The sequence below is a fragment of the Scaptodrosophila lebanonensis genome, unplaced genomic scaffold, assembly GCF_003285725.1.
Source record: "Scaptodrosophila lebanonensis strain 11010-0011.00,11010-0021.00 unplaced genomic scaffold, SlebRS2 tig00001419-arrow-arrow-pilon, whole genome shotgun sequence".
In the NCBI taxonomy this organism is placed as follows: Eukaryota; Metazoa; Arthropoda; class Insecta; order Diptera; family Drosophilidae; genus Scaptodrosophila; species Scaptodrosophila lebanonensis.
In genome coordinates this window covers 166,219-187,693 of record NW_022060745.1, presented here as the reverse complement: position 1 = coordinate 187,693, position 21,475 = coordinate 166,219, and the positions used below count along the sequence as shown (strand labels likewise).

At 39.0% G+C, this 21,475-nt stretch overlaps 1 protein-coding gene across 3 annotated transcripts in view; it reads left to right on the top strand.

The window, feature by feature from the left end:
- The window catches only part of LOC115633443 (autophagy-related protein 2 homolog B), a 617,768-nt gene that overhangs the window by 453,097 nt on the left and 143,196 nt on the right, over positions 1-21,475 (top strand). For all 3 annotated transcript variants that reach the window (XM_030530896.1, XM_030530897.1, XM_030530898.1), the window contains one exon: positions 11,096-11,219. In XM_030530896.1, the coding sequence (XP_030386756.1) occupies positions 11,096-11,219 (124 nt within the window). The remainder of the gene's footprint in view (positions 1-11,095; positions 11,220-21,475) is intronic.

Sequence of the window (21,475 nt, the reverse complement as noted above, 5' to 3'; positions counted from 1 at the left end):
GTATTCGAACTCATGTAAAGGGTTTATAATTGCACATTTACATAGCAATTGCGTCTGTGTGAGTGTATGTATGCCTATGCGCATCTATTCGTGTCTGTGTAAGCATTTTCGCAGTCAACCAAACAGCAACATCAACAACAGCCCGGGGCAGCGCTTAAGAAGCGCTGCAGCAGCAAATATATTTATGGCTATAACTTCTTGTTAAATCGGTCTATCATAGTGAAACTTGGCATACGGACACATAATAACTAACTGGGGATATTTGCAAAATTTTAGTTTGAAATTCCAAGAATTACGGGAGTTACGATTTGCGGGGTAGAGGGGGGAGGGAGGGAAATTCCAAAATATACATTTTCTGCGTATTCACGTAAGGCATCTGGGACTAAAATTTGGTGTTCCTAGGTCTTATAGTCTCCGAGATATAGGCGATTATACGAATGGAAAATCGGGAAAACCCCCATAGGGGGGAAGTGGGGGGGAAAATCAAAAAAAATAAAACAAACTCGTATAGAATATACACATAACGCATCTTTGTGCAAAATTTGGTGTCTCTATCTCTTATAGTCTCTGAGATCCAGGTGTTCATACGGACGGACAGACGGACAGACTGACAGACGGACAGACGGACAGACAGACAGACAGACAGACAGGGCTAGATCGACTCGTCTCGTCATGCTGATCAAGAATATATATACTTTGTGGGGTCTGCCACGCCTCCTTCTGCCTGTTACATTTTTCAGCTCCCGCAAACCTAATATACTTCTGTACATTTCATGTACAGAGTATAAAAACATATAAAATTACAGACTACTATTAATGATGACAGCAATTCCAGCTAGGGGATACCTGGAAGTTTTTAATTATACGGACGCACAGACAATAAGGGGAACCTCGATACCAAGTTTGGTTATTCTAGCTCTTGTACTTCCTGAGATCCTTCCGCTCATACAGGCAGACGGACGGACGGACAGACGGACATGGCTATATCGACTCGTCTTGTCATACTGATCAATAATATATACACTTTGTAGGGTCTGCCACGCCACCTTCTGTGTGTTACATACATGCGCACAACACTAGTATAGCCTTTCACCCTTTGAGTACAGGCTATAAAAATAAAGAAATAATACTGGAACTAAATCATGAACAAGAGATTATCAGAACAGAACAACCTCCGATTTAACAACATACCCTTCTTCTCGGTTGAGGACAACCTTAAATTAAAGGGGGAAGAGTTAACACCAAATAAATTTGCATGTTGACATTAAATAAACTTGCAAATTTACAATAAATAATTTATCAAAAGTACAACAAAAGAACATTGCAACACATCATAACAAGTGCAACAAACTGCTGACTCTGCGTCTGCCTTATTTCCTGCACGCCGGCCAATTGCATTACCAAGAACGACGCTGCCAACGCCGCTGCCGCTAAGCCACAGCTTGTTAGGGATAGATTTGATTTAAGTAAGTCAGTCGCAAATTTACATCCTAATAAAGAACTACTCAAAAGTATTCTTTAAATTTTTTATTTTTTCGTTATTTTAATTAATCAGAAATTAACTTATACATAAGTTTCAGTGGATGATGAAATTACGTTGTTGTTATGTTTGGCTTATTTCCACGAGCCAGTCAGTAAATGTATCGAAGAACCATTTTGTTACCCATGGTGGTGTTACCCGGTGGCAACTACTTCAGACAAACTCTCCACGATCACTTATACCACTAACCATACAACGAAAATGCCCCATCAAAATTGTGAGCGACAGCTCCCATAGCTGTTCGGCTATGAGCCGAATGGGAGCTGTCGCACTTTGGCTAAGCCGACTGGGAGTTGTCGCATTCGTGCTCTCTGTGAGCGAATTTCAATTCATATGCGGAGAGGTAGTCAACAGAGACGGTCGATCTGTGCCGCTTCTGCGGTTTGAATGTATGTGTGCACATGTATACATGTTTATATGTATTTGTGCATTTTGTTCTTTTGCTGCTTTGCGAACAGCAGCTTAAATTTCGTTTTCAGATTTTACATGGGCATGAGCATCGCGTGTTTTAAGGTGCGTATGCAAGTGAACTTTGTCAACAGTGTATGTATGGCTTTCTAATAATGCCTATAAAAACACACGTACATTACACAAGTACATTACACAAGTACATATATGTATATGTATCAGAGAACTGCATGAGTGCCTATTTTTGTGACTCTAAGTATACTTACCGAAAAAGCGGTTGCGGTGTGATCGCCACCGCGTACTTTTTTGTCTATTCAGTCATTGACTTAAAAGGCATTTTTGTATTGCTATGACTGGATCACTTTCATACTCTTTCATGGGTGTATGCTTTACTTTTTCATCGCACATTCTTGTCGTTGTTTTCTGCAATCGTACTTATACTCATACGCACACAATACAAATATTGCGTGCGCAAGAAACGATGAGAGAAGAGTTGACAAAATCAATGTGATGATTAGTTAAGCAAAGACCAAGTACTGCAAACACCGCATAGAAAAACCGAAGCGAAGCAAAGACCAGGTACAACGCATGTGTATAACGGCGTTTCTTATTTTTGCTCATTATGTACGGCAAATTAGGAAGTAAAAAATTCCTTTTGTGTGAAAATCTTTTTATACTCTGTACATGAAATGTACAAGAGTATATTAGGTTTGCGCGAGCTGAAAAATGTAACAGGCAGAAGGAGGCGTGGCAGACCCCACAAAGTATATATATTCTTGATCAGCATGACGAGACGAGTAGATCTAGCCCTGTCTGTCCGTCTGTCCGTCCGTATGAACACCTGGATCTCAGAGACTATAAGAGATAGAGACACCAAATTTTGCACAAAGATGCGTTATGTGTGTATTCTATACGAGTTTGTTTTATTTTTTTGATTTTCCCCCCCACTTCCCCCCTATGGGGGTTTTCCCGATTTTCCATTCGTATAAACGCCTATATCTCGGAGACTATAAGACCTAGGAACACCAAATTTTAGTCCCAGATGCCTTATGTGAATACGCAGCAAATGTATATTTTGGAATTCCCCTCCCTCCCCCCTCTACCCCGCAAATCGTAACTCCCGTAATTCTTGGAATTTCAAACTAAAATTTTGGAAACACCCCCAGTTGGTTATTATGTGTCCGTATGCCAAATTTCACTATGATAGACCGATTTTACGTGAAGTTATAGCCATAAATATATTTGCTGCTGCAGCGCTGCTGAAGCGCTGCCCGCGGCTGTTTGGTTGACTGCGAAAATGCTTACACAGACACGAATAGATGCGCATAGGCATACATACACTCACACAGACGCAATTGCTATGTAAATGTGCAATTATAAACCCTTTACGTGAGTTCGAATACCGAGAGAGGTAAAACCGATCAAATTTTTTTTTTATTTTTTTTTAATTTTTTTATTTTCTATAATTATTGTAAACATATGTACAGAGTATTTCAAAGTCGGGACACCCGACTTTAGCTTTTTTACTTGTTTTGGAGATGTTCAATTCCATTTCCATCAATTACAATGATGTTTTTGGCTGATTTTTGATGAGTTCACGCACAGTTTCGATGGAATTTTCGGTGATCACGAATTTTGATTGGCCCACATGTTCATCGTAATTTATGTCCTCACGACCACTTTGAAAACGTTGAAACCACTCGTGCACTCTGCTACGGAATAGGCAATCATCGCCATAAGCTTGTTCCATCAGTTGAAACGTTTCGGTAAAAGTTTTACCAATTTTAAAACAAAATTTAATTTGATTTAATTTTTAAAACAGATTCTAATGCACTAGTCGACATATAGATAGCGCCGCCAGGGGGCGCTAGATTCAAAAAGTCCTGTTTACTTTGGAATACACCATGTAAAATTTGTAAAACTGGTGTAATTAAATAAATAACAAGAGAGAACGCTACAGTCGAGCAAGCCAGACAGTTTAATACCCTGTACCCAGGTAAACTTCCGTCACTGAGTTATATGCGCCCATAGCAGCAGCAAAAAGAGGAAGAAGAAGAGCGAACTTGTTGCTGCAGTTTGGTGGGGTTGTACTGGCGAGAATTTGTTTTGCTAATAACTTTTCTTAGAATTGACAGAATTGAATAAAATTTTGAACAACAGTAGACAATTATATATAAATTATGTGTGCAAAGTTTGGTTTAGGTAGCGGGGGAAGGGGGGGAAAATTAAAAAAAATAAAATAAACTCGTCCTTACTCGGACCTAGGAGAATCTGGATGCCAACTTTGGGTATTCTAGCTTTTATAGTTTCTGAGATCCTCGCGTTCATCCAGACGGACAGACGGACGGACATGTCTTGATCGATTTCTCTCGTCATGCTGATCAAGAATATATATACTTTATGGGGTCGGAGATGCTTCCTTCTGTATGTTACATACTTTGCACAAACCTAATATACCCTTTTTACCCTACGGGTACAGGGTATAAAAATACATATACATATCAGAGAACTGCAACGAGTATGTTCGACCAGCCTTGCTGAAAATTGAATCAAATCAGATCTTTGCTTGGTTGCAAACGAGCTGGAACGAGTTGAGTACTCTCAGCATTTTTCTTATGATCGAACTTGGATGAGCAATCTTTCTATTTTTACGAACAAGCACCGATCTTGATTGGTTTGCTTTCGAGCACACCACGTTGCTTATTGCGGTCGGTTCGAACGAGTGCCGGCCTTGACTGGTTTGCTTTCAAACAGTTCAAGCTCGGTCACTTCGAGAATTCTGTTCTTGCGAACGGGTACCATTGTTGATTGGTTTGCTTTCAAACAGTTCAGGCTCGGTCATTTCGTTTAAGATGACTGGGTCCTGATCGAAACAAACCAGACTTTGCAGAATGAGCGTTTGATCGAACTAGTATAGTGCCGTTATTGCTCGAGTATTATTTGGGTATTGCGCGAGCTATACTCGGGTATCACTCGAGTATTGCCCAGGTTTTACCCGAGTATGTCTCGAGTATTGCGTGGGTTTTACCCGAGTATAGCCGTATAAAAAATGCATGTATGTACATACGACATATGTATTGATTGCAATTATGCGCAAACATGTGTATACATATGTATGTATAAAGAGGTACAGAATGAAAACAAAACATATTTATTTATTTTTATATTATGATATTCAGCATGATTTTATCTTAAACATGAAAGGAATGCTAAAGTCGAGCAGGCTAAACTTTTAAATACCCTGTACCAACCCAAAAAAAAAATTATTAAAAAAATTTAATTAGTTTAATTAATTAATTAAATTAAATATAAAATATTCCATACATGCATACATACATTTACATTTACATCAGAAGCGTGTTTGTGTACTTGTACATATTGTGCGCATTACACATTACATAATTATGTCAAAGCAGCAACAAATACAGCTGCGGACAGAGGTTGGGCTTGGTTATATGGCTATAACTTTCCTTCTAATCACCCTATCATAATGAAACTTGGTATACAGATATATAATCACTAACTGGATGTGACTACCAAATTTTCAAGAATTAAGGGAGTTATAGAAAATCGTGAATAGGGGGGGAGTACTCGAACATACTCGTTGCAGTTCTCTGATACCGAGTATGGGTAAATACTCGAGTATGACCGAAAATGTAGTACTCGTTGCAGTTCTCTGATAAATACATACATACATATGTACGTCTTTAAATAATTCACTAAATATTGTTTTTTTTTTTAATTCACCGCTCAAATTTGCTTCCGATCTACTATTGTATATGAACATACATACATATGTACATATTAGATTGGAATCCAGGGAACACCACGTGGAGGCCATCAATATTTTAATAGGGTCCTAAATTAATAGGACCTTTGAATCGACTTAAAATGAGTTATTTTTGATAAATAAAGTCGGGTGTACCGACTTTGAAATACTTTGTACATATGTTTAGAATAATTATAGAAATTAAAAAAATTAAGGAAATTTTACCTCTCTCGGTATTCGAACTTAGGTAAAGACTGTATAATTGCACATATACAAAGCATTTGCGTCTATGTGAGTGTGTCTATGTGTGTCTATGTGTGTCTATTCGTGCCTGTGTGAGCATGTTTGCAGTCAACCAAAGCACCAGCATCAACAACAGCTGTGGGAAGCGCTTGGGCAGCAAATATATTTATATATGGGGGAAGTGGGGGGAGAATCAAAGCAATAAAATAAAATTGCACAGCGTACACACTAGGCATCATTGTGCAAAATTTGGTGTCTCTAGCTCTTATAGTCTCTGAGATCCAGGCGTTCATACGGACGGACAGACAGATAGACGGACAGACGGACAGACAGACAGACAGGGCTAGATCGACTCGTCTCGTCATGCTGATCAAGAATATATATACTTTGTGGGGTCTGCCACGCCTCCTTCTGCCTGTTTTTGTGCTCAAATTTGGCAAGTTTCGTCATGATAGGTCAATTCTGAAGAAAGTTATAGCCATAAATAAAATTGCTGCCCATTGTCTGCCTGCAGCTCTGCCCGCAGCTGTTGTTGTTGCTGATTGGGTTCAACTTTGTGCTGCATACAAACACGCATATAAACACCCAGAGACACGATTCTGTTGTAAATTTATTCTATTGAAGATGTACATAAACAGTTATGTATGTATGCATGTGTTGAATATTTTATATTTAATTTCATTAATTAATTAAATTAATTAAATTTTTTTAAATATTTACTCTTTTTAATTTTCTTTTTTGTGGAGAGTACAGGGTATTTTACTGTCGGGCTTGCTCGACTATAGCATTCTATCTTATTTTTTTTTTTTTAATTTTGTTTGTGTATGATGTATTTAGTTAAATAATATCTATCGCAACCAGGCCTACGATTATAAAAATGTGAGAAATACCTAGCGCATGTTACAGGGTGTGCTCTAATTAAACGCGCTTTTTAGCCGAAATTTAAAATTAGAGCAGTTTCCTCTGTTATTTATTGCCTATCTACTGTTCTTTTTAAAATGATAAGCAGCTCAGTCCACCTCGTCAGCAGCCGACATATTAATTGTTGTGTCAAGGAGCATTTTCCTTGCCAACATGAAACTTCAGGTCTGGGCGGTGTGCGAATTAGTTTGAAAATAAATTAAAATGTAATTAACACATAACCAAATAATACGCGACAGACAATGGTTCTTCTTCAAGAGTTGATTACAAACGGTTTATTGGTATTTTCGTACTGATTCATTAGAGCTCAAATTATAGTGTGGTGAATTTAAATGTAAGAATGTAAGCAGTATAGAATAACAAAGGAAGAATTTACAAGGTGCGTTCCAAAGTAAAAAGGACTTTTTGAATCTAGTGGTGCCGCTATCTATATGTCGATGACTGGTGCGTTAGAATCTGCTATCTTTATCGGACAATCGATAAAGATGAGAATTTCATGACATTTCATCGATTGGAAAAGAAGTTATTGCGTTTTAAGTGTCAGTGTGTTTGTGTTATCGGTGCAAAAATGAGCTTCGAACAAAGAGCCAACATTAAATTTTGTTTTAAAATTGGTAAAAGTTTTACCGAAACGTTTCAATTGATGGAACAAGTTTATGGCGATGATTGCCTATCCCGTAGCAGAGTGCTCGAGTGGTTTCAACGTTTTCAAAGTGGTCGGTTCGTGGTCGTCGAAACTGTGCGTGAATTCATCAAAAATCAGCCGAATTCATCATTGAAATTGATGGAAATGGAATTGAACATCTCCAAAACATCGATTTATCGCATATTGACCGAACATTGGGCTTACGAAAGGTGTGTGCACGGTTTGTTCCGCACAAATTGACTGACGACCAAAAATTGCTCAGAATCGGTCGACGCTTGTGACCGATTATTTGACCAAAAATCACATTTTAACCATTAAACCCTCGCCGTATTCACCTGATATGGCACCGTGCGACTTCTACCTTTTCGGAAAAATGCATTTGCCCATGAAAGGAAAGCGTTATGCAGACGTAGAGGCCATTCAAAAGGCTTGCACCGTCATACTGGCGGCCATACCGGCCAACGAGCTAAAACACTCGTTCGACATGCTATTGGATCATGCAAAAAGCTATATTGAACCAGAAGGAGACTATTTTGAATAAAATAAATTGATTTTGCCGAAAAAACCATTTAAAAAGTCCTGTTTACTTTGGAACACACCTTGTATATTTGCAGTTGTGAGGGTTAATTGACTGATTATGACATGAGAATATTTCCAAGCGAAATAATAGGGTTATAATAGGGTTTAGAAACTATAATGTTATTTAACTGCGAGTGTGGCTAGTTTGACCCAACAGTAATACTTGTAAAGAAAGAAGGCAGGCCGAACTGACGAATCATGGCCATAACCTTTTTCTTTTCTGCTTCCCAATGAGCAGGTGACGTCAGAATACCTCTAAGGATCCTATAGCCTTCATCGTGGCGAATAAGATGATCCATATGATCATCATTAAGGGCATTAGTAGCTGTTATGCCGTGAGGGGCGCTATGCTTTCTCAAACATATTGAAGGGTTGTTTGAAGAATAGTTTATCAATTCTACAAGCTCTCATATCTTCATTCAAAAGCTCAGACCTAAAAATGGTTGTACAACTTTGAGAAGTCTTTCTTTGAATGCCGGCGAATATTGTTGGAAAAGCTAACTCTTCTGAGTCAGCATCAAGAATCATGTTCAGGGGTCTTTGGCCTTCGCCAGGAGCAATTGTGTTTTTTTGCATGGCAACATTATTGCTCTTAAAAGAGAGTGCACCTGCACGTTTTAAGTAAATTTCTCTTACACACAAATACGTGCGCAAATGTTTCGCCTGGTGGGTGCACATACATATGTTTTGTTTATGCGTCCGATTTGATCATTCAAACATATGAAATAGTGGCTTACGTAGCTTACCACAATTATTAATATTAAAATTTAAAAAAATAGAGAGGGTCATTTTTGATCTACAGGGATTTTAGCCAGACCCCAAGCGGCGCTGTATCATTGTATTTTATCGCGCCGGATTAAACTGTCTGTCTATCTCTCCGTCTGTCAGCCTGTCCGTCCGTTCGTCCGTATGTATGAACACCTGGATCTCAGAGACTATAAGAGCTAGAGACACCAAATTTTGCACAAAGATGCCCTATGTGTGTACGCTGTATATGCATATAAACACGCAGAGACACGATTCTGTTGTAAATTTATTCTATTAAAATTGTACATAAGCACTTATGTATATATGCATGTGTTGAATATTTTATACTTAATTTAATTAATTAATAAAAATGTTTAAAATATTTGTTTATTTTGTAAGTTTTCCTTTTTTGTGGAGAGCACAGGGTATTTTACTGTCGGACTTGCTCGACTGTTGCGTTCTATCTTGTTACGCTCTTTATATATGAAACATCGTATCATTTAAAGTTGGTAGAAATATTAAAACTTGTGGGAGCATTTTCAAAAATAAAACAAGTAAAAAAGCTAAAGTCGGGTGTCCCGACTTGGTAATACTCTGTACATATGTTTACAATAATTATAGAAAATAAAAAAATTAACAAATAAAAAAAAAAATTTGATCGATTTTACCTCTCTCGGTATTCGAACTCACGTAAAAGATGTATAATTGCACATTAACATAGCAATTGCGTCTGTGTGAGTGTATGTATGCCTATGCGCATCTATTCGTTTCTGTGTAAACATGTGTGCAGTCAACCAAACAGCAACATCAACAACAGCCGCGGGCAGCGTTTGAGCAGCGCTTGAGCAGCGCTGCAGCAGCAAATATATTTATGGCTATAACTTCTTGTGATATCGGTCTATCATGATGAAACTTGGCGTACGGACACATAATTACTAACTGGGGGTATTTACAAAATTTTAGTTCGAAATTCCAAGAATTACGGGGAGAGGGAGGGAAATTCCAAAATATACATTTTCTGCATATTCACATAAGGCATCTGGGACTAAAATTTTGTGTTCCTAGGTCTTATAGTCTCCGAGATATAGGCGATTATACGAACGGCGTTACGGAAAAAACCCCATAGGGAGGAAGTGGGGGGAAAATCAAAAAAATAAAACAAACTTGTATAGAATACACACATAAGGCATCTTTGTGCAAAATTTGGTGGACTCTATCTCTTATAGTCTCTGAGATCCAGGTGTTCATACGGACGGACGGACAGACGGACAGACAGACAGACAGGGCTAGATCGACTCGTCTCGTCATGCTGATCAAGAATATATATACTTTGTGGGGTCTGCCACGCCTCCTTCTGCCTGTTACATTTTTCAGCTCCCGCAAACCTAATATACTTCTGTACATTTCATGTACAGAGTATAACAAACAATAACAAAAATTGCAATAAAAATGCAAAAAAAATTCGATCGATTTTTCCTCCTTTGTGGTTTGAAATCACGCCCGTATGGGTGTTTAATTGTACAAAAAGAAGTTGTGGAATTAACCGCTTACCCACCTGCAGGTTAGTTTTCTAAATGTTAATGTGAGTAAATTATATGTATGTTGGTGGGGACATTTCAACTCAGACTTTCTTGCCCCACGTTGTAATTGGACAACACTGGTTTTAGGAATATTTCGTTGTTTATTAGGCATTTGTATGAATATTTTCAATATTAGTTGTATGCGTTTATTATTATTTTTTTTAGCAAAACGCTTGTCGCTTAGCTATGTGTGTAGTGTACAGCGCAGAGTGCAGGCAAAGCAGCAAAAACAACAACAGCTGCGGCCAATACTTGGTCATATATATACATACATACATATATTGCTATAGCTTCCTCTTAAATTGGCCTATCATTATGAAACTTGGCATACGGAATAACTGGAAGTATTTTCCGAATAAGGAAATAAGGAAAAATTATAAAGGAAGGGAAGCAGCTTGACGTTTTGAGTTAACAAAATAATAGCAATCGTCAGTAGATGTACTATAATGATTTCCGACCGAAGGTTGGGTTTGACTGCAATCTGTACGCCTCTGCCTCACGTCGAAAAATACAAAAATTTTATGATAAAATGTCTTTGTTAGAAATCGTTGGACTTAACCACGTTTCTAGAAACGCAACAATACCTTATTCAAAAGAAAAACTTATTTTAAACGAAGGTATTTTATTTAAATTTCACCCATTTTAAAACATTATTTTTCTAGGCCAAAACATTTTATGTACCGCGCTGTAATTGATATTGGCTCTGGTAATCTGAGTAGCAACATTGTTTCCTCCATCAGTGGATGCACATTAGGATTGATTGCTGAAGATTGTGTCCTTAAAATTGTAAGTATTTGGAGAAGCTAAAATAATTAGAATAATTATAGAAATTTAAAAAATTAAGAGATTTAAAAAAAAAATTTTGATCGATTTTACTTTTTTTGGTATTCGAACTCACGTAAAGGGTATATAATTGCACATATACAAAGCAATTGCGTCTATGTGAGTGCATGTATGTTTATGCGCGTCTATTCGTGTCTGTGTAAGCATGTTCTCAGTCAACCAAAGCATCAGCATCAACAACATCTGCGGGCAGCGCTTGGGCAGCAAATATATTTATGGCTATAACTTCTTGCTAAATCGGTCTATCATAGTGAAACTTGGCATACGGACACATAAGCACTAACTGGGGGCATTTGCGAAATTGGTCGAAGTTCCAAGAATGACGGGAAGAAAATCGCGATTTTCTCGGGAGAGGGGGGAGGGAGGGAAATTCCAAAATTCACATTTTCTGCGTATTCACATAAGGCATCTTGGACTAAAATTTGGTGTCCCTAAGTCTTATAGTCTACGAGATATAGGCGATAATACGAATGTAAAATCGGGAAGTTGAGGGGAAAATCAAAAAAATAAAACAAACTCATCTTTGTGCAAAATTTGGTGTCTTTAGCTCTTATAGTCTCTGAGATCCAGGTGTTCATACGGACAGATGGACAGACAGATAGACAGACAGGGCTAGATCGACTCGTCTCGTCATGCTGATCAAGAATATATATACATACTTGTACTTTGTGGGGCCTGCCACGCCCCTTTCTGCCTGTTACATTTTCAGCTCCCGCAAACCTAATATACAAGTACTCTTGTACATTTCATGTACAGAGTATAATTAACGAAATTGTAATATCGAAGTCACATAAAGAGTGCATGATTTAATATTTACTGTTTGGTCAAGCAGTAGGCGCAGGCAGCGCAGTCGTCCGCAGCAGACAAATTTAATTATTTATTTATTTATTTCATCGACAAACAATGCAGTCGATGTAAAAGAAAAAGAAAACATAAAATCAATACAAAAGATAACTTAAACTAAAATAAAGCTATAGGAATAAAAAGCCTATAAAAATTACACAAATATCTAATAACGAATCCGACACGGTGGGGGAATTTTATTTGCCAAACGTCCAGCTATGCCCCGATTCACAGCAGAGGGTAGTCAGATAAGTTATTAGACCTAACAAAAAAAAAGGAATGGAGATGAAAAAATAGCAATAGAAGATAAAAGAAAAAGAAAAAAAAAAACTTAAATAATAAGAGATAAAATATAATTAAAAGCTAAAGGTGAAGAATCACTGACCCGTTGGGGGAAAATTTATTAGCCAGTCCGGCAAGCTATGCCCCTACTCACAGCAGTGGTGATCAGTGATTCTGCCGGAGGTAGCTGAAAATAAAAGCTTTTAGTGAGGGGAGAGAGAGCTCATTTGAGATTAAAAAGTAAAAAGAATTATAATTAGAGCATAATACTCGAAAAGGGTTGTGCATGGCGTAATCACTAGTGCATCTGTTAAGTAGAAGAGGCAGAAAGTTCCTTGTTGGCCTGGAAGGAACAGAAAAATTAATACGACCTAAAAGCATAGAGGAATCAACATCTCCAACAATCAATTTGTGGAGGAACAGAACACCAAGAACTATCCTACGGTGAGCCAAAGAGGGCAGGTTAATAAGGAGAAGCCTACTGGAGTAGGAAGGTAATAGCAGATTAGGATTCCAGTTAAAACCACGAAGAGCAAAAAGAAGAAATTGTTTCTGGACTGACTCAATGCGATCCTGATGCAGTTTATACTGAGGACACCAAACACATGAGCAGTATTCTAGCACTGGTCGTACTAGAGAACTGTAAAGTAGCTTGGTAGTATAGGGATCGTTAAATTCTCTGGACCATCGTTTAATATAACCAAGAACACCATTAGCTTTGTTAACGATAGTGGAGATGTGAAGATTGAAATTCAATTTGGAATCAAAAAGAACTCCAAGATCTTCAACTGTAGATATACGTTGCCATGGTATATTGTCAATCGCATAAGTACCTAAATGTGGTCTGGACCGGTGGAAAGTCTTAAAACTTGCATTTAGAACAGTTAAGGTGAAGGTAGTTGACCAAGCACCACCATTGAAAACAGTTTAGATCATACTGCAGACGAGACTGATAAAGAGGATCTTTATACGAAAAAATAAGCTTTACATCATCGGCATAGTATACGGGAATGCAGCAGGATAGACGGAAGATCATTAATAAATAGAGTGAATAATTGGGGGCCGAGATGACTACCTTGAGGTACTCCCGAAGTTACGATAACAGGTTTAGAAATATTCGACCTGAGTAGTACCTTCTGTGTCCTATTTTTTAAGTATGAGGAAATCCAATTCAAAGAGTTTGACGGAAATCCCATACGAGATAGCTTTAAGAGGAGAAGGTCGTGATTCACAGAATCAAATGCTTTGCTGAAGTCAGTATATATAACATCACCTTGCATCTTTGCTAGGAATGCATCATTTATGACAGATGTAAATTCTAACAGATTAGTCGTTGTTGACCGATTTTTAAAAAATCCATGCTGAGCAGGGGAGATTACAGACTTACAATGATGCTGTAGAGAGGAAGTAATTATTTTTTCAAATAATTTAGGAATAGCAGACAGTTTGGCAATGCCCCTATAGTTAGAAATGTCTGACTTACAACCCTTTTTGTGGAGTGGTACAATAAACGATTCTTTCCAAAAAGCAGGAAAGATTTCGTTCTCAAGGGACAGATTAAAAAGCTTAAGCAACGGCTTACAGAGGGAGGTACTACACCCTTTGAGCACACAACTAGGAATGTAGTCAGGCCCAGGAGAGAATGAAGCTTTTACAGATTGTATATTAGACAAAATACAAGAATCTGTAACTATTGGAACAAAAGTGAAATTTGAAGGCATAATGCAAAATGGGTAGGAATTGCCGTTAAAAGAATCGGAGGAGTATGTCGACTGGAAAAACTTTGCAAATAATTCAGCACTTACGGAATCATTAACAGAATTGTCATTCGCAAGAAAAAATGACGATGGCAAAGTCGAAGATTTCCGTTTAGAATTTACGAAGTTGTAGAACTTCTTAGGGTCATGTTTAAATTGGAGTTTGCAACGCTCGAGATAATTTGTGTAACACAGGGAGTTTAACAGAATAAAATTAGATTTTGCAATAGAATATTTGGAGAAGTCATCAGATAAGCCAGACTCTTTGAACTTTTTAAAACATCTCGATTTAATGTTTTTTAAGTTAGAAAGTCTACGCGTAAACCATGGAGGTTTAAGAGTAGAAGATGATGCGACGCTATTGGGAACACAGACATCGAAGATGGAATACATGGTGTCATAAAAAAATTTTGAAGCAACATCTATATCAGTGGAGCTATATAAGAAAGACCAGTTAGTATTTAAAATCAAACTGTTAAGCATAACTGAAAAATCGCTAGCTTTTTAGCGAAACGACAACAAGATTTAACTATTTATTAAATGAGACGCGGTGTTCTTTAATTATTAAAATGGCTTTTAATGGCTTGGTAATTGTGTAATAACGATGTTAAATGTGCGAGTATTACTTTGCAAGTGATTTGCCTGCTGCCGCTACAAGTCAGCGAGCCGGCATAAGAAAAGTAATGCACAAAGAGAGCGCCACAGAGAGCGCAGTAAAGGGCGCGATAGAGAGCGCAAAGAAAAGGCTCAGAAGCTAAGTAGGGTGCTCCAACATTCCGGCCCCTTTGAAGGACTCCCGGTCTTTCAAATCCACACGGAGCACCGCCAACATCGTGGACTGGTCGCCTAGCAGCGCCGCTGCCTCCAACAATCCTCCTATGTGAGGAGGTCGGGGAAGAATGAACCACCAATTGATTCGTCGCTCTGCCGCATAGTCCGTCAGGGCGTCCTTTCTCCGCTCGAAAGCCGACGGCATGTCCCTCAGCAAGCCGCTTGTTCCCGCGAAGTTCGTCACGTTGTCGCTAAAGACCATTTCCGGCAGGCCGCGCTTCCCGATGAACCTTGTAAAGACGTTAAGGACAGTATCAGTGGATAAATTAGCTACCAGTCCGAGGTGAACGGCCTTCGAGGCAAAACAAACGAATACCGCTACGTAATTTGTAACGGGCGGTCTTCCGCGTATGCGATAGCTACCATGGAATGGGCCGCAAAGTTCGAGTCCACAAACCCTGAAAGGTCGACCTTCTCGACGGCGATCACCTGGCAAATTTCTCGTTATTTGCTCAACTAACTTGGGCTTGCATCGAAGGCAGTTATGTGAAACTGCTGAGCAAACCCTACGAGTATTTATCACCCAAATCTGTTGCTTTAGCAGCCCAACTAACATCTTAAATCGCCACAGCTCTTGCCACAGAGTTTTGGCCGCTGTGACGATGGGGCACAAAGGTCCAAGTTGCTCAGACAAACGAGATAATATATTCCGCTTTGTCGGCTTCAACCAAGTAAAGCTATCCTCATGCAGATGATAACGAAATACATCATTATGAGGAGCCAGCATGTCGTCAACATAAAAACAATTTTTAATGACATTTAACGCGACATGGTAACATCGAGCATAAATATTTGCCAATTCAAACAACAAGCGCACAGCAAAAAATGGCGCTGATGCAGTCCCGTATGTTACAGTGTTCAACTTAAAGGACTGCAGCTCATGAGAGGCGCTTTCTCGCCAGAGAATGAGCTGGTACTTTTTGTCTTTTTCAGACACGTTTATTTGCCTGTACATCTTGGAGATGTCGGCAGTAATTGCGTATTTATTCAACCGAAAATTTACAAATGTTGAATAAAGCTCCCTCTGAATAGTCGGCCCAACCATTAAAGTGTCATTTAATGACAGGGCCGTTGACGTTTTACTAGAAGCGTCAAACACCACACGCAATTTGGTTGTGGTGCTTTCAGGTCTCAGGACACACTGATGAGGAATGTAGTAGTGCTGTCCTGGAGGAGGAGATTCAAGAGCAGACATATGCCCAAGATCACGATACTCTCTCATGAAGTCATGGTACATGTCATGGAGAGTTTTGTCTCTTGCGAGTTTGCGCTCAAGTTGCAAAAATCGTCTTTCAGCAGTTTGAAAGGAAAGCCCTAGTACAGCGGGATCGGATTTGAACGGAAGTTCGACTTGAAAACGTCCTGTAGACAGGCGCTGTACTGATTTGGTGAAGTTAGCTTCACAGGCCTTTTGTTCAGCTGTCTGGCGCACAGCCTTCGACTCATTTGGGCTCCGATCGAGTTCCCAAAAGCGTTGAACTAAGGTGTCGAGAGAACAATCATTAACTTGAGCGACAACGTTAACGCTGAATTGTTGAGGAGGTATTTGCCCTGTATATCTTCCAGCAACAACCCATCCCAGCAATGTCTTCTGCAACAATGGAAGACAGGAATTGAGCTCGATTTGCCCAACGCATAATAACTTGTAAAAAAGTTCAGCGCCTAGGAGAATATCAACCTTGGCTGGCTTATAGAATTCTGGGTCAGCCAACTCAAGGTTTGAGGGTATTTTCCAATTCGATGTGGGTACAAAGTTACCAGGCTGACAAGTAGATATGGATTTAAGAACCCAAAAATCAGTGCCAAAGCTGTGAGAATTCAAACGAGATTGAATATCAGCGCACACCTTGTGCCTACTACCAGTAGTGGTTCCACCTGCCATTACAATACTCACAGCTGTGTCTTTACGCTTTAATCGAAGGCGCTTCGCAAGGTTCTCAGTCATGAGGTTCAACTGTGAGCCGCCATCAAGTAACACACGAGCAGGATGGTAATGGACGAATCTATCTTTAATTTTTACGACTGCTGTGGCAAGAATTACTTGATCGGCACTTAAAACGTGACCTAAGTACGCTTCTGGAGGTGCGACTGCGTGTGGAGCGGGTGAATTTGGCACAGCTACAGAGTATCTGTGCAACAACGAATGGTGTGGTTTTGAACACACCCGACACTTGGAAGCCTCGCAGCTGGAAACTATATGGCCCACATTCAAACAATTGAGGCACATTTTTTGAGTCTTAGCAAACTCAAATCGCTGCATAACAGATATAGAACCGAAGGAAGGGCAAGAATAAATATTGTGATCCGCAGAACCACAATATGTGCACTTCGAAACCGGTTTTGAAGGCTTTGAAGGACCCTTTGTGCAAGAAAACGAAGCTTTACTATTTCTTGCAGGTTCTACTCGCGGTTTATTTGGAACCCGAGTTGTCTCTTCAGCCGCTAAATATTGGTAACGCCTGTTCAACTGCTTAGCGCAGTCATCCCAAGAAGGCAACTTGTCATAATCGAGCTGTTCCTCAAAACGAGATTTGGTTGCATGATCAACTTTGGCCATAACCATATGTATGATGACAAGCACGACACCAAATGATTAAACTTCTCGACGTTGGTCAACGAAGGATCGTCATGAACTAGGCTTTCAAATAAACACAAAAAATTCTTAAATTCGGCATGCTTTCCACTGAATGTAGGCAGCCGCATTTTGGGTAACTGTGACCGTTGACTGGCCATCATAGAACAGTCATGAGAAGTCTGACTTTCAACTTTTTGTTTCGTTGCCTTCACATACAACGCCTTAGTTGAAATGCACAAATCCTCAAGTGGCCCCCTACTATCATTACTTGGATTGAGACTATCCAAATCTGCCTGAAGCGCCATAGCTTTCTTTATGTAATCTTCTAACAGCTCGAGACGACACTCGAGTTCTGTTTGTTCAAACGAAATTGTCTTTAACTGAAATGCTGTTCTCATACGAGCAATATCAGCGCTAACCTTATCAAATTTCTGCAAGCATTGTACTAGTTTAGAACTAGATTTAGCTACTACTTGTTGCTTTTCAGATTCCGACATGGTAGAGTATAACCAAAATAAACTCTAAACAAGTTGCAAATCAAAGAAAATGAAAGCCGAACTTTCCTAACAGCCCTCGCAAATAACAACGCGCTAAAACAGCAAGAGACAAACTGAAATGCACGCAGATTACGTACACACGCACTCAATACAGTATGCACGCAAGCAAAGTAGCAGTCCAAGCGACCGCACAAACAACAACGAAATCTGCAAGCAGTCTCAGCTGTACTCAGAAAATAGGCGTTGATTACCGCAAACACGCTTGTAGGTAACGCTAATCCAAACGGGTAGCGGGGGGAAGTTCGTTGGCCCAGCGACAAGTGTAGCCGAAAAAGGGCGCGCACAAAGGAGAGAGCGACAAAATTCTTTTGCTACGCTAGCGGCGCAAGCAACAACAAAAGCTATGTTTCTATGTATGCAGCTGATGCATCAAATCTTCACCAAAAAACCAACACAATAGAACCAAAATAACTTCAAAATATTTGTTTTTTATGTTAAAAATCAGCTTAACAGCCCTTTTTTAATTATTGTTGTTTGTTTTGCCTCGAGGTTTTGTTAATAATTATGTTTATGAGGGCGTATTATGTGTTAAATTGTGCAAGGTATGACGTATGTATGTATATAATATGAGGTTATTGGCGAGTATGTATGTACATGCATATGTATGTATGATTATGTATTTGTGCATGTAAAGTGGTTGCACAAAATAATTTATATGCCAAAAATTGAGTCGGCATAAGCACACACGTACTATATGTACATACGTATGTATGTATGTATGTAAATAGATTTTTATCCACTTTACACTTGCACGAATTTGCAGCAATTAAACTTATTAATGCTTTATGCTCAATTGTTGGCACAGAATACCTGCAAGCTCTCAAAAGAGTCCACTGAAACTTTCCTGGATTGCGACCGACGATCACCCATTAGGCAGGCCAAACAACAATAGTACCACAAGTAGGGCAGACAGCAGCTCCACAGTCCAAACGAGCAGTTGCAGTTGGTGATATCCAGAAAGGTACCAAGCTCCAAATCCAAATCAATGTGTGTATATGGTATCCAAACGACACCAGATCCAAATCAAACGAGGTACTAAGCACACGACCGCGCACAAAAACCAAGCCACAAAGACCGCAAACAAACGAGGAAATAATCTTATGAAAACCGATGTCCCTGCTCGGGCGCCAATGAAAAATCGCTAGCTTTTTAGCGAAACGACAACAAGATTTAACTATTTATTAAATGAGACGCGGTGTTCTTTAATTATTAAAATGGCTTTTAATGGCTTGGTAATTGTGTAATAACGATGTTAAATGTGCGAGTATTACTTTGCAAGTGATTTGCCTGCTGCCGCTACAAGTCAGCGGGCCGGCATAAGAAAAGTAATGCACAAAGAGAGCGCCACAGAGAGCGCAGTAAAGGGCGCGATAGAGAGCGCAAAGAAAAGGCTCAGAAGCTAAGTAGGGTGCTCCAACAATAACAAAATCACAATTACGAAAGCATTTGCGAGGCATGTTGCACTCAGAAGACCCTGCACTATATCTAGAAAAGGGAAGACTAATTTCTAGAGTTGGATGATAGATGTCTTCGGGCAGTGTTAAAGGAGAAGATCTAGAAACAACAGCATTATTAACATCATTAACAAACACCAGGTCGAGATATCTATGAAGGTGATTGTATATAGGATTAATTTGAACAAAAGAGAGTTCAAGAAGGCAATCTTAAAAGTCATTCGGTGACGAAGGAATAAGGTGAGGGGAATCATTAAAGAATGACCAAGAAATGTTTGGCAAATTAAAGTCCCCCACCATAACCACCAAGTCATTATCACGCAGGCGGGAACATACTTCTCTGATACAAGTGATATGGAGCATATAAACTTGAATATCAGAAGAAGGAGGTGATATATAGCGCTCGAGAAGGAGATGTTGTCTTAACGCAAATAAATTCCAGGTCGTCCGGCATATTAACGTGGACAATTTCCGACTGGATGGTCGATTTTATTGCAATCAGTACACCACCACCACGGCGAGTAGGTCTATCCCGTCTATCTCTATATATATAAAACAATTTGTCCTGACTGACTGACTGATTGGCAATCAACGCACAGCCCAAACGGTAAGAGCTAGGAAGCTGAAATTTGGACACAAGATCCCTATTATAGTGAAAGTGAGCACTAAGAAGGGGTTTCGGAAAATTCGAGCTCCAAAGGGGGGAAAACGAACTCCAACCTTTGTATGAAAAATCTACAATTTTTATCCGATTAACAAACTTAGTTTGTATACTCTCACAAAGAATACAAAAAAAAAACTGTATACTTGGATTTTCAATATTTTTCCTGCGGCCTGAATAATAATGATTTTCCGGTGGAAAATTCGGTAAACGAAAAGCTATTTGCAATCAACGCACAGCCCAAACGGTAAGAGCTAGGAGGCTGAAAATTGGACATGTTGTCTTCAGTGGTGTAGGTGAGCACTAAGAAGCGGTTTTGGAAAATTCGAACGCCAAGGGGGGGAAAACGGGCTCCAACGTTTGTATGAAAATTCTACAATTTTCATCCAATCAACTTCAACCTTAGTTTGTATACTCTCAAAAAGAATACAAGAAAAACTGCATACTTGGTTTTTCACCATTTTTCCTGGGACATGAAAAAGGGGGGTTTTCCGTGGAAAAATTGAAACACAATCAACACCCCACAGCCCAAACGGTAAAAGCTAGGAAACTGAAATTTGGGCTCAAGTATCCTATCATGGTGTAGATGCGCACTAAGAAGGGATTTTGGAAAATTCGAGCTCCAAAGGGGGTTTGGTTTTTATAATCTATTAAAAAATACAAAACAAAACTGCATACTCGGTTTTTCGAAATTTGTGTTGGAGCTTGAATTATTGGGGTTTTAATATTTATTCATTTTTTTCAAATGAAAAGTTTGTGTTATAAATTTTGTCCGATCGATTTCAAATTTGGGTAATATAATCTACGTAACTAAAATTACAACTTTGCATTTAACGATTTTTAAAATATGCATTTTACAAATGCAGGCAGAACAAACAATACAAAATATCAAACAGTTGGGGACAACTAAGTATACATACACACACACACACACACACACACATACATACATACAAGCAGCTGTTCGTGTAGTTGCGTGCAAACGGTTGAAGTAGCCAAAGCAAAATGTGAGACACTAATGTGTGAATGTTCATTTGTACACATGTATGTACATACATACATACAAAAGTACATTCGTCTTGCACTGACAGGGCAAGAAATGTTAATTAATTAAAAATTATTAACATTATAACATAAATATTTTGATGTTATTTTTTCTTTGTTTAGTACATTTGGCATAAGGGGTTTTTAGGACAACGGACTACAAGGGCGTACGCAGGTTGGGCAGGGGGGACATTG